The 14,036-nt window shown below is 40.6% G+C and overlaps 1 protein-coding gene and 1 non-coding gene across 3 annotated transcripts; both read right to left on the bottom strand.

Annotated features, from left to right (window-relative positions):
- Nucleotides 1-691: 691 nt before the first annotated feature.
- On the bottom strand, nucleotides 692-13,898 carry LOC113141500 (transportin-2-like). 2 transcript variants are annotated; one of them, XM_026325949.1, is made up of 25 exons: nucleotides 13,784-13,898; nucleotides 12,387-12,486; nucleotides 12,059-12,134; nucleotides 11,664-11,813; nucleotides 11,267-11,373; nucleotides 10,397-10,530; nucleotides 9,600-9,681; nucleotides 9,325-9,447; nucleotides 8,983-9,101; nucleotides 8,823-8,883; nucleotides 8,430-8,601; nucleotides 7,963-8,115; nucleotides 6,951-7,176; nucleotides 6,594-6,765; nucleotides 5,816-5,902; nucleotides 5,537-5,644; nucleotides 5,269-5,427; nucleotides 5,049-5,136; nucleotides 4,722-4,820; nucleotides 3,832-3,927; nucleotides 3,659-3,734; nucleotides 3,287-3,386; nucleotides 3,116-3,190; nucleotides 2,414-2,562; nucleotides 692-2,180 (listed from the first exon to the last, which is right to left on the bottom strand). In XM_026325949.1, the coding sequence occupies exons 2-24, from the start codon at nucleotides 12,483-12,485 to the stop codon at nucleotides 2,455-2,457; spliced, it is 2,670 nt and encodes an 889-aa protein (XP_026181734.1). In that variant the 5' UTR covers nucleotide 12,486; nucleotides 13,784-13,898; the 3' UTR covers nucleotides 692-2,180; nucleotides 2,414-2,454. The 2 variants fall into 2 exon arrangements, with proteins under 2 accessions (XP_026181734.1, XP_026181735.1); XM_026325950.1 differs by lacking the exons at nucleotides 12,059-12,134; nucleotides 12,387-12,486; nucleotides 13,784-13,898 and having other exon boundaries at nucleotides 10,397-10,556; nucleotides 11,664-11,678.
- Nucleotides 10,284-10,350, bottom strand: LOC113141725 (small nucleolar RNA SNORD41). The gene has a single exon (XR_003296801.1). It is a non-coding gene; the product is annotated as a small nucleolar RNA SNORD41 (small nucleolar RNA).
- Nucleotides 13,899-14,036: the final 138 nt, after the last annotated feature.

The raw sequence follows: 14,036 nt of genomic DNA, 5'->3' as shown, positions 1-14,036 counted from the left end.
ATGTCACATTTGTTGAGGAAATATCACATTATTGCTTATTCTATAAAATAATTCATAAATGTGAGCTGATAGTAAAATACTTTTTTTTTTTTTTTAAACTAAGGCAGGAATAAATTGGAGAGTATCAAAGTATCAATGAATGTCTTCATTTCCGAAATCCTTGTCGATCTAACTGACGGCATTAACTGGCAGGCAACTGTTAATTCATCCAGTAGCCACACCAACTATCCTAGACATAATGTTAGAGTAGGGTTGGTGCAAAGTTACATGTAAGCAGACCGCACGTACAAATCTTTATAGTAAAACCCCAACAGGCAGACATCCATACACACTTACATTACAACTGTCCACTGTGGACAGTGTCTAAAAGATAAAGCCGAATGTAAGACCTCCACTCTCACATAAACTAACCAGTGTCAAGGGAGACGTGTTAGGACTCAAGAGTCAGTGTACTCCCAGGCATATCCTACACAGTATTAACGGGTGAATATATGGCAATAACAATCACTAGTTTGATCATAAACTGGAGGAATACCTTACTAGTCCAGCAGCAAAGTGCACTGCCATTGACAAAGCTCTTGTAAGGTGGATCCACCCAGTGGGGCCTGTTATAAAACTTTTTAAAAAAAAAAAAAAAAAAGGAACAAAAAAAAAAAAAAAAAGAGCAAGACTCACTGAAAACCATGCAATGTTGACAACAAGGGGAAACTTTAATGGCTCAAACGGCCAACAAAAAGCTTTGATGAGACATCTTCAAACACAGATATGGATGGACAGGTGCACTGGAACATGGATCCAAAATACTGTAATTAAGATGTCTCTCTCCTCTTAAATCTTATTCCATGAATTTTAGAAGGATCTACATAATACAACTATGTTAAGAGGCCTCACGTATTACCTAGTCATTTTACCATTGCTTAACATAATCATTGTTATACTTACTTCAGGAGGCCATTAACAGTCCTAAAATCATTGAAATCAGTATATTATTACTGATTGTTACTGTATGTCTTAGCATTAAGTTCTCAAATTACTTACAAAAAGTGCATATATATCAGTTTGAACCAGTTCATTCTTGATGTCTTATCACTCTTGTCAAGTCTGTTATGTAAATACTCTAAAGATGAAGCAGCAGCAAAAACAATTCTCAACTTTGCCTACAGTATTCGAACTCTTGTTGCAGCAAGTGATTCTCCAAACAATCAGACATGAGCTGATTTCAGTATTAATCCACCCCTTAGTTGATCTTAACACAGCTTGCATGTGACTATTGGGACTTTGGGAGGAAAAAAAGAAACACCTGACAGCTTTGGCTGCCTCCCCATATTGGTGACAATTAATGCAATAAATCAAGTGTGCAACAGGACAAACATTCACTCAAACATGCATCACTTAAGAGGTGATCATATGCCATGCAATAACTTGGTGCTGTGGTGATAAAACCTTAAAAACAAACCTACTGCATCTTTTATTGCATCAAATGAGGAAAAAAAAAATAGTTGAGAAATTCAACCAAGGGAAGAGGAAGGAAATTGAACGCAGCTAAATGGACATGTGAAAGAATAAGACCCATGTATATGCACACCAACTGGTTTATGAAAATTTGCCATAAAAGGTGCAAAGCTTTTCTGTGCATATTTCTGGCATTGTTACATAGTAAAAGCATGTTTTTATTTCTTTTTTTTTTTTTTTTTAAGCCTCTGGCACGAGCCATTCTATCACATCTATTCAGTCTTTCTACTGACTATGTGCATTATGGTATTTGGGACTGTGGCACCCTATGCTGGTTCAGATAATTCCTTATTATGTACCTATCTGCCACCCCCTCCCCTCCCAGCCGTCATCTATCATAACAGAATAATCAAATTGAGGAGGGGGAGGCCAACGTCAGCCCCTGGTTTGCTCTCACCTACCTAGGATCCCTGCAGTGCTGTTGGCGAAAGTCATTTTTGAGTGTGTTGGATTTAGTGAGGCGTTTAATCTGAGAGGTATATGAAATTCCCCAGTTTACCCTCCCACAACCCACCACCCTCCTCCCACCCTCCCTCACAGAGACACAGGGTGCAGGGGGAAAAAGGGCCCATCCGCTGAGGGGAGGGTCAAGGCCTCCCTCCAGCTTGTTTCTCCCCTGTGATCTGGGTAGTGCAATGAGTTCCCCAGTAACCCTCTCCTACTTAAACCTGGTAAAAGGACAAAGAAAAGGTTTATAAGACACATGAACACATGAGTAAATGTAGAGCAAATGGTCAAATGGATGCAGTGGCATGAGGTAACGTGTCATTCTGGATCAGAAAATGGTATTTGGGAACAAAATGTATCACTGCTTTTCAATGAGCTGGGAATCTCATCATTTCCAGAAGGAGCTCTGGGGGTAGGTGGTATGCTCTGTGATGCAGACATGTGCTGCACGTACCTAACAGGTTGGTGTCCTGCGTGGACCAGTAGGAGGCTGGGTTAGACACCGTAGCAGGCCGACAGGCGCTCCTTCAACAGAGGGGGGAACTGCTCAGAGAACTGCTGCCAGTTCTCATCCCCAACCTGGTCCTTGAAGCCATGCAGGATCTTGGAACAGAAAACAGAAAACCATGGATGCTGACTGAGGTTTCTACACAAACACTTGGGGGAGAATCTGTAGGATTAAAGGTGAGTTTAATGTATTTGTGAAACCAAATGTTCACTAAGAAGGAAGTCAGAGCTGCTAACTTTGCTAACTGATAGCATCTCCTGGACCAGCTTTCCACACACTGAAACCTGACCTGTTTTTAAACATACTGTAAACTTTAACCCTCCAAAGTAATATTTATACAAAGATGGTCAGTGCTGCATAAAAACATCTTCATGCTTCCAGATTTCAAATTTTACAAATGAAGGAGTGATGTTAGGTCATCACTTAAGCCATGTTCAACATTGAGTTTAGTACAAACTGCTGTCCATTCTACCACACTTCTCAGACTCAAAATTCATCTGCACCTTGTAAATCAGATTTCGAATGTCTGATACATGATCATCATAGAGTGTGGTGAACCAGCACTACACACAGGGAGGAAACATGTTAATGACAAACACTAGTTTTCTGAATTAAAGCGTGATTGAGAATCAGTGATGAGGCACATACCTTATAAAACATGTCTCTCAGGTCATCTTTAGGGTTGACCCAGGAGGCCACGGCATCACAGAAGAAAATAAAGTCCTGGACAAACAAGACAAGACTTGTTACTTTATCACACCCTGAGGTAGAGGTTCCCTATCTTTCTAACTCATGTACCCCCAATTTTAAGGAGCTCACCTGCACTACTCCTGCAGGGTTTACACCAATCATTACACATATTCCCCGGAAGGCTGAGTCCTTCTCCTCATTATCTCTGATATTCCTCAGTGATGTGCACCTGGAAAGGTGAGATAAATGTCCAGATTACTCTTTTATTGATTCAGCCTCACCACATCTTGAACAAAAACCAAATTTCTTTCCCATTTGTGTTATTTTCTGCTACAAAGAAGAGGAAAGAAAGGAATTTCCTAACTGACAAAAGTTTATTCCTAGGTAGTTTAAGAAGGGTCTCTGAGGTTTGGTCTAAAAAATAAAAGAGTAGGTATGCTTCTTACTATAAGAGTATTTCACAATATCCAGACAATAATAATGTTCCCATTTATGACTCACCATGGTCTAATGAAATGCTGTAGCTGTGGTGCCACTTCCTGAGGACAAACAAAACCCAGTCTGCCAATCGTAATGGCTGCACACAGGGAGACAGAAGAAACACAACTTGCCTCAAGTCTCCAGTGTGAATTTCCAAAATCTGAAACACTTCCCAACTTCTACTGTGCATTTACCTGTGTTTTCCAGCAGAGTCTTGGGGGTGTTGGGTCTATTGATGATCTCCACCAGGTGTGGCAGGACCATGCCCACATAAGGTTGCATCTCTGCACCTTTAGACACACACAGGGCAGAAAGCAAGCATATCAAACATCTGAAGAAAACTGTAGCAACACAGTAACGAAATAAGCCAAAATTCCCACTAGGATGAATTAAAGTTCTACAACAGCTGCCATAAAGGCAAATCTTCAACAGCCTCAACAAAGCTAAAGTGATGATGCAAAAAACACTGAAAGGACTGCGCACAACTAAAAACAGAACAAAGTCACATCTCAACACCTCTGAAGGTTTCATTTGATTTTATAGCCTCTGGCCTGAAGATGACAGGCTTTGCTAGTGTCCCTATGCTCACCTGGACCATCCCCTGTTTGCTGCTTTACACCTGTGCCTGTAAGGATATCATACACAGCATCACTGAGCTGAATCAATCATACATGATGGGTTGCCAGAAATGCATGCGTATGCAGGCAGGCATGCTTGCATGCATGCTCATGTTCACACAGTCCACTGCATAACCCATTTTCACATTCAGGCAAAGTCTGACAAATTCCTGTTCGTATTTCTCTATAGCTATAGAAGTCTGTTCTGTTAGGAGCCAAGAGCCACAGTTAATGACATACAGTGCAGTTTACACAGACCTGCACATTGGTTTTCATTTGTTATGCTAAGTCAGACACAAGCCTGTAAACCTGCACACTTAAGATGGCAAACACAACTCTGTCACCTAGAATATGGACAACATATCTGAATGAGTGTTTCATCATATCCAGGTATCCACCTCTTTTCAGCGAAGGCAACCATTTATTAAAAACAGAAAAAAAACATCAAAAAGTGCAACCTTTCTTACCCATTTGCATGGAGATCTCTCCAATGGCCCAAGTTGCATTGTTACACACAGAGATAAACTCTGGGTTCAGATTGAGCCCCAGAATAGGCATGAACTCAGCTGGGGAGGACATGGAAACATTTACTTACAATACAATGACTGTCTCTCACACACACGTAATTACTTTGCAAATTTCTACTTATAACAGCCCTTCTTTACGGACATTGCCCTGTCTAATGCCACAACATGCATACAGCAGAATGAGTCAATGCTGGGTGTTCCCTGACAGCCAGATAATAGTAAACAGATGAAGTACTTTTAGTCATCACTCTGATGAAGGACACTCACCAATGCAGGGCTTTACATGGAGGAAGCAGGCCTTTGTTAGATCACCAAGAAGTGCAAAGGAGCTTTGCCTCACTTCAGGCATTGTGTCCTGCAACACAATCAGACACCTTAGTGTACCTACCGATATAGTACAAAATCTGCTTAAAAGAAACTGTCTTGGATATTTGGTTTTAACATCTATAAAATGTGAACAGAAACTACAACACACATTCACTCATACCTGCATGCACTGAAATAGCAGGGTCATGATGTTGGAGCGAGCTACTAGCTGTTCCACATGGCCCCCCAGACCCTCGGCCAGACCGCTTAGCAGATCCAGGGCCACGATCATGAAATCCTTGTCAGGAGCCTCATACTGGTCTGGATGCTGGTTGTACATCTGTAGGGACAAGACAGATTTTCCATCTCTGCTTTAGTTCTGGATGAAAATCACTAAATGCACAGCATCATATGTGATTTTTATATATTTTGTGTTTGTGTGCTCTCACCATGGCCTGAGCTAATGTCTTCTGGACTAGTGTGACACAGCGCTGATAGACTGGCTCACAGTAAGGCAGAAACCCACTCTGCAGGGCAGTGGCCACTGATGACAGACACTATAAAAACAAAGATGACATGTTCAAAGACAAATGCAGTTTGTCAGCAGAGATGTATTACAGTGTTGCGCCAGTAAAATTTGATTTGACATAGTGAGGTGCTAAAGTTTGCATCCATTTGAATAAAAACCTCCTGTAGTGCAAGTGCTACTGTAACAATCAATTCCTCACCTCAAGCAGTGGGAAGAGATCCTTGTCCTCATCCTTCAGCTCATTCCACTTGTCAATGAGGGGGGGCATCAACTTCTGAATGTACTCCTAAGAAATAATATAAATTCATTAGATCCCGAACTTCCCCTGCTGTTTAAACTACATAAAGACAATGTGACCAATTTTAAACATGAAATGTCAATTCAACAAATTTGTTAAATCAATATCACTCTTATGTCAGCTTTCAAAAATAAATCTAGCTAGATCCAGCAGCTAGATAGGTTAGCATACAAACCTGAAACAGGGGTAAAGAGTTATCCTATCCACCAATAACAACATCAGCTAAGCAGCACCTCTAAAACTCAATGAACCATTTCTTCATTTTTTTTTTTCTATCAAGGGCAAACTAGAGCTGGAGAAAAGGGCCAATAATTTCCATATTGATCAATATGAATATTAACTGACATACCATTAATGAGGAAGATAACACATTCAGCATGTTTGTTAAATCTCAAGGACACAAAATGTTATGTACAGGTAATATCACCAAACGTAAACAATATCTGCAAGAAAACTTCACATCAATTAAGGTTCAATTGGTGTGTTCGTTTTAGAATGTAACCCTAACAAAAATCAACATAAAACAAAGGCTTGAAGGTTATGGTTCCAAAATACACTTTATTTTTTAAAATAAGCTCTATTTCAAATCTATGGTGAGAGAATGAAAATACAAATCTTAGTTTGATTTTGCATTTATTTAAAAAAAATAAAATAAAAATTAAGATTGACAGGCACTTACAGGCTGATTGAGGTGGTGTCCCACTGAGTCTGCCAGAGTTCCTATGGCATCATAGAGGATAAGAAGATTCTTGTGCTGGTACTTCCCAAAGGCAAACACCAGCGTGTCCAGGATGAAGCTTAGGTAGGGCACCAGCTCTGTGCACGCCTCCTCCTCGAGGGTGGCAAAAGCACTGCAAGAAAACCAAGATGGAAGACGTTAATATTTGCATATTTAGTTTGTATATTCTAGGAATAACAAATGCAGGATGAGGATCAGAAAATAATATGGGAACAAAGTGTATCATTGTTTATCAATGAGCTGGGATTTTCATCATATCCACATATGAGAGGAGAGGAGGCATCTTAGGCTGCTCACCTGCAGGCTGCCTCCTGTACTCTCTTGTTGCCATCCAGGATTCGTTTCAGAAGCTCTGTCATAAGTGGCTTGAGGTAGGAGTCAGGGGGCTGGGAGACCACCCAATGTGCATAGCGACTCAGTGTCCAGCAGGCAATGGAGCGCACCAAGGCCTTCTTGTCGCACAGACACTGGATGAGGTGGGGGATGAGTTCCGGCAGGAAGGGCACCATGCCCTGCATGCAGCCTGAGGCACAGAGAGACAAACAAGTAATTAACACAGATTTAACTACTGTTAGTATTAGAGAGGTATGTCTGATAATGTTATGGTGCATTGACATTTGAAAATGTAAACATTTATTATTATTCTCCATTGTAATATCTTATACACATTAAGTTGCTGGACTATGCCTCAATTTCCATGGGATGAAAATAATTTTCATTCATCTTAAGCTCAGTACTAAGTGGCACCAGCTGCACATGATCATCCTGAACTGGATCTCTTAAAACAACCGGGAGTCTAAGTGTGCTGAGAATATTATACAATGTAGAAAACAGACATGTAAAAAAATTGTAAAACTCTAAAGACAAGTACACACAATTAGACCTGCTTGGTGGATGGATGTTTCAGAACCTTGTCCCTCTATACATTTTCTACAGTGTATTAAGGTGAGGCTATATGGCAGCTTCTATTGCTGTTTGAAAGCAACAATGCAACATTAGCAACCAAAGCGTAATTGTCCAGCTGTGCAAAAGTGAGAAAGTAAGAACAGACTAAACTTCACTCTCAAACTCTTTTCCATGTTTCATCTGTCAATTTTCACGTGAACAACTGAGTGCAACCCTTTGAAGATGGTCTAAAAAATGGAGGCCAATAGAATATTGGCTAAATTTAATATAATTAGGCTACAACCTCATTCTATTTTGTTTTTATGAGAAATACACAGTAGGAGTAAGCAAAAGTCAGAAATTTAAAATAGACACAGCTAACGTATGGATCTCCACCATATGTACGATTGTATAAACGCCTTACCTTCAGCTATGGCCCCCAACACCAGGATGCCTGACTCCTTGATGACCCAGTCAGGGTGGAAAAGCAGGCCTTTGAGGAGTGGCAGGAGATGAGGGAGTAGCTCATCACGAAACACATTGGCCAGCACATCCAGGGCTGCAGCTGAACACTTACCTACATTAAAAATAAAAACCTAGTTACAATGTTGTTTTACAGACAGCAGAATATGCTTTAGCCTTCTACAAATGTACTGTTTCAGAGTGACATCTGAGCTTTCTACTGCAGTATTTTTCTAATGGTGTTAAAGTATGCAGTGTTCAGTAATTTAAATGCAAATCTTCAACACTTTCTTTATTAATCTACAACTTGCAGAAATATGTACAGAGGACTGAAGAATATACACAAAGGACAAAAAAGAGCTTTAGGCTCAAAGCCTAAATGAACAATGCCTCAATAAGCACATTTCTGTAAATTTCTCCACCACTTACGTAGGTTCCAGTCAGACAGTGTGTCGTCATCGTCATCATCATCATCATCGTCGTCATCATCCCCCTCACCCTCGCCTCCTTCATGCTGCAAGGTGACAGTGCGTGACTTGTGAAAGCGGGGCTTGATGTCCTGATCACTGTCTGGTACCGCCTCATCGTCCTCCACATCACCCTAGACAGACACACATTTTTTTACTTTAGCTGTAACATCATATGCACTTTCAGAGACATGGTTTTAAAACGGGTCCAGTTCTAAACCATCACCTTTCTCCCAAAATATGAGCAGTAGATTTGGATGTGTTTTGTTTGGTCAGATTGGACTTCAAATCACAGTTCATGTAAGTATATTTTCATGAGACAATGTTAAATAGCAGCACAACAGAGAAATCTCACCTTTAGCAGTATTATGTCTATCTCTGAGTACTTCATCCCATTGACTAAGACAGGTATGAGTCTGTATTAAAAGGGAGGTAAGAAGAAGTCTGGTCAAAACGGCAAACAAATCTCACACCAACACAAAGCAGATATTACCAATAGTTAACATGCTACTCACTGCACCAGGTGCCCAGACAGCATCTCCTTACAGATGGGTTGTTCTGCCAGAGTCAGCCAAAACTCACAAGCCTCCAGAGCCACGTTCTCATCTGGGTCCTGGGTCCGCTGCAGCATGTACTGAAGGACACAAAGGTATGTGTTCGTGACTCAACAAAAACACCTAATGAGGACTGTAAAAATATCAACACTGTGCAACAGTTTAGCACAGAGCCTTTCTGGATCAGAAACTATAGGAACAAGAGGTATCATTGTAAATCAATGAGCTGGGTGTTTCATCATGTCCACATGCAGATGGGAGCAAAGACAATAATTACTGACTGCACAGTTTTCCAACACTTACCTGGATGATGCTGTGCATGTGGGGGATGAGGCGGTCAATACGGACCTCCAGCAACATGACCAGAGCTCGGCACACATTCTTTCGAACCTCAGAGTCCTCATCTGCTGCCAGCGCAAACAGGCTCTAAGCGAAGAGGAGAAATGAGACTGTGAGGAAGATGAAAACTCCAAACTGCGAGGTACTAGAAAGCAAACAAGGCAATACAGCTTTCTGTATTCAGCTATTGAAACACAGCAAGATTCTGAGTTATCCCAGTGTTCACACACACAGCTCACCTCTATGAAGGTGTCAATATTGTTCATTAGGGCCTGGGCTCTGCCAATGATGAACTGATTCACACAAGCTATAGCGTGTGACCTGCATGGAGGACAGGTCGATCAGACAGGGGTATTAGTGTTTGTCAAAATGTTTCTCTTAAGCACCTTATGTAGTGACATTTAGCTGAAGCCCACTTTGAGTGAAAACAATTACACAAACTTGAGGGGGAACTGAAAACTGTAAACGACAGATGTATACCATACTCTGAATTTTTCAAAAAAAAAAAAAGTTATGCATTCACCACTTCCCACATTAGTCACAATGAAAAACTAATAAAATAAGGAAGACAAATTGAGATAAACCGTACTTAATTCACAGACAGCTGAAAAAGTGAAAACCTATAATTATAAGAATCTTTGCTGTGAACATGCGTAGAAAACATTACTGATAAACATGTACCTAATCAGGTCCACTTTCACACAAAAAAGAATTTTAAAAGGTTAGTACATGACTTGTCAGTCTTTATGTTAGAAACTAATCAAGTAAAAGACTGATACCACCCTGGGCTCAACCCACACTTTGACTGAGCCAGGAAAACTGAAAAGTTGTGGAAATAATATATCTAATTGAACCGTGTTAGCCATTAATGTAATTAGTTGTACATCAGTGTTCAGAGTAAAATGACAGTGACATTAAAATATCTGGATCAGACAGTATGAATACAAACACCTTCATTGTCAGTCAGATGTTAATATGCATCACATCCAGATGCTAATAGCATACAACCATAAATAACTCCTGGTCTCTCCTGTACCTAATTTTGGGGCTGCAGTGCTTGAAGAACTGAAGGAATTTAGGTATCATAATGTCGAGTGGTCTGTTCAAAGCGTCGCTGTCCAACAGCTCCGACGAGTCTTCGCAAATCTTCTGCAGTGCTCCAAACGAGCCCTGAGACACGGACATACACAGAGAGGCTGTCAAATCAAACGCAAACATACAGGGAGACAGAGGAGAGAACGACACTGCATCAGAAAATAAAACCAGAGCAGAAGTACTGAATGCACTGTACACATGTTGCTTTTACCTAAATGTTTAAAGAAACCATTTCAGTCACAAACACAAAAGTTTATTAATCCAACAAATCAAAGCAGGTACAGTTCATTAGTAAAATATTGAGAGGCTTTCAGGTTACAATAAAAACTGAATTAATTCTGTTTGCTACCTAAGCATATCTACCAACATAATATTGGTAGATACATAGTTACACGTATACCTTTCTCATGATATAGCAAGTATTTTATTAAAATAAACACATCACTAACTCAATGTTGAAAATACTCTCAAATCATTGAACAACTGAACAATAACTCTCCATGTATATTATACCCATGTGGTGCATTTACAGTGGTGTTTTAACTTATTTTGCCTGATGAGACCAACTGAGGATTAAGTAGACATGTACCAGCACTAGACTGACATCTACCTCACTCCCCTGTCAGGTTTTGTTCAAGCTTAATCACTCTGATTGGCACTTGAAGTTAAGTGACCTCATGTAATTCTCAGTATGTCCACATTAAATCCAAGCAAAGATCTCATCAGCCCGAAAACACCCTACTGAGTGTGTAGAGTCCTGCATTTCATAGCATTAAAAGCAAAGTAAGAGCAGACTGGGTTAAGTGCAGACCTCACAGGTGTTGTAGTCCTCTGAATTCAGTAAGTTGCAGAGCTGGGGCAGCAGCTCAGGCCATGTCTGTAGTTCTCCCTTGGAGGCAATTGTGGTGATTAGGATGCCTTAAGGAAACACAGAGACAGTAAAATACACTTGAGTTCTGTGATTTATAATTGACAGGACTTTAAGCAGTTAAATTTGCAGTAGTCCCGGATCAGACAGTATGAATACAAAAACCTCCATGGGCAGTCAGATATTCTTATGCATCATCTCCAGAGGCTAACAGAAGGAAAGTAGAGGAAAAGATGGGGTATTGGGCACGTGGATTGAATATAGCCCACAAAAGAAATTGCTGACACATCAGCATTCACATAACCCAGTGACACAATGCCCAGAAAATACACAAACTCACCAATGGTGGCACGAATGAGCGGTGAGGGGTCACCAATGTTGTTGAGACATTCCTGTTTGATGAAGTCAGCAACAGTTGGGGGGAAGTTCTGATAGTGGGCTTTAACATTGTTCTTCAGTATCAGACCACTCAGAGAGCGAGTTGGTTCATCTGAGCATATGAAGGGAAAAAGAGGACAGGTACAAAAAGCAGAACAGTGTAAATCCTCAGATGACAGATGTATACTTTTAGCTAGTAAGGATGTCCCAACCGTACTTATTCTCATTCAGGTATGTCTGTTTGCCTCACTTTGTGGAACTGTCTGTGAACATTGCTGGATAAGGTAATGTAAGCCTGAAGCTACACAAAATATAAAACAGCAGGTGTGTTACATTTGAAAACATCTGGCAGCTCACCTTCAGATCTGAGTCTTGTAAGGACAAAAATGAGATAATTGTTGAAGTCAGGGAACTGGTTGAGTTGTTCAAGTTTCTAGTACAGCAGTTAAAGACAACTTTGTGTTGACAATTTTACAATGGTTAAATTAAAAAAACAAACAAAAAAAAACATGTTCATTGTCTTTCTACAAATCTGTTAGATATCAGATAACGTGGAAAATATGAAACCTCCAATTTGACAATACAGCAGGATTAACAATAACTTAACATCGTCTAAGTCACTTTGCATTTGCCACTAGTGTAAAATCATTCATGTCGGCACATCTAAGATCAGGGTGTAGGATACTTGTTGGACAGCTCTCTGTGTGACTGTGTTGGGTGATTGCGAATCTTTGAGCAGTTGGAGGACCTGCTGAAGTCCCTGCTCATCTGGCTGCCACTCCATCCTTAAAGAAAATGAATGTACAAATACAAAAAAACTCACATGTTAGTTCATATATACATGCTTTTTAGTGTATAATAGGGAAACGAGGGGACTCTGGATCAGACAGTATGAATACAAACACCATCAATAGCAGTCAGATGTATTTGATGCATCATAACCAGGAGTCACATGCATATGTATGGACAGGAAAGCAAGAACTCTACTCCATCAGACTTTATACCCAAGTTGTGCATTTAACTATACCTGCCATATGGGATATTATTCAAAGTCTAAGCATTTATTCAACCAATCATTGAAACATACTACTAAAAAGCCACAGAATAATAATTTAGATAAACCTCTACAGACACTATTTACTGTTATTTCTATTTATTATACCATGTGCCAAATGGTTGGTACAGAGACCTGCTTTATTTAACACAGATGCCACACAGCTAAACCTTCAATTACAAATCTGTTCAAAAACGAGTACTTTAGACTGCACGACCGACAAATCTCTGACCCGGCTTAAAAGCTTCAAGTTAATCCTACCACCACCCCCACGCCACCCGGTCCGTCGGAGTCAGTTACGGAAATGCATTGTGTCGCAATATTTCTCCACACAGGCGCCATCCTGGGGTCGTGTTCACCTGTGGTTGATCAGAGACTGAGAGACGTTGTCAGGAAATGAGTTGGCTATAAAATGCTGGTAGCACCGCTGTGTGGGGCTCCAGATTACCGACCAGTGTGATTCACCTTACCCATGTTTAACTGCACTAGTTAGATCGACCCCATTATACCGCTGATTAGCTATTTACACTTAAGTTAGGTTGATTAAGTTCCGTGTAATACTGCTAAAGTTACACCCAGCTAACCTGATGCTAACTACCTGAGTTGCCCTTCTTGCTAAGGCCTGGTCGGCAGGGCAGTTCCCGGCTAAGTGATCACGTTGTGCCGGGCATGGAAAGAGACTAATTCCCCTAGGTTAACTGATATCAAAGGAAAGCCCAGAACGAAGTCATCCTTTCAGAGGAAACTAACAGCTGATTGGCCATGTGAGACTCTGCGGTTAGCAGCGTTATCAGCCAGTAGCAGTCAATTCTGACGAGCACGTTTTGCGAGCTACTGTTAGCCGCTAAGCTGCCTAGCTACAGTGGTTTACCTACAATGCTAATGCTAATAGCAGGTTAATGCTACATAACGGACACTGCGTTTGATCATAAACTTATCAGAACTCTTTACCCGGCGATAAGCACTGAGTAGTGTAACATAAGACAAAACATCTTATCAAAGTATAAGCAAACTAACACTGTACGTACAATATTCACTTGAAAGTTGAATTTTCAGTACTAGGCCGCTCCTGTCCCGTGGTCCGTAGCGGTTCCTCTGGTTCAAACGAACACGCCGAAGGAAACTGACCTACGACGGCTTCCGTTCAACACACATTTCGCAAACTACGCGAGACTACAGGGATGTGTGTTTTTAATTATCATTTTAAAAACACTTACAACAAAAAGGCCTACAAATGTACAAAATAAAAACGTTAAGGATTCATTTACAGTAAATGTATAC

Source organism: Mastacembelus armatus, chromosome 8, assembly GCF_900324485.2.
Source record: "Mastacembelus armatus chromosome 8, fMasArm1.2, whole genome shotgun sequence".
Classification (NCBI taxonomy): Eukaryota; Metazoa; Chordata; class Actinopteri; order Synbranchiformes; family Mastacembelidae; genus Mastacembelus; species Mastacembelus armatus.
The sequence above is the reverse complement of the archived record's forward strand: the minus strand, read 5'-3'. Positions and strand labels throughout refer to the sequence as shown.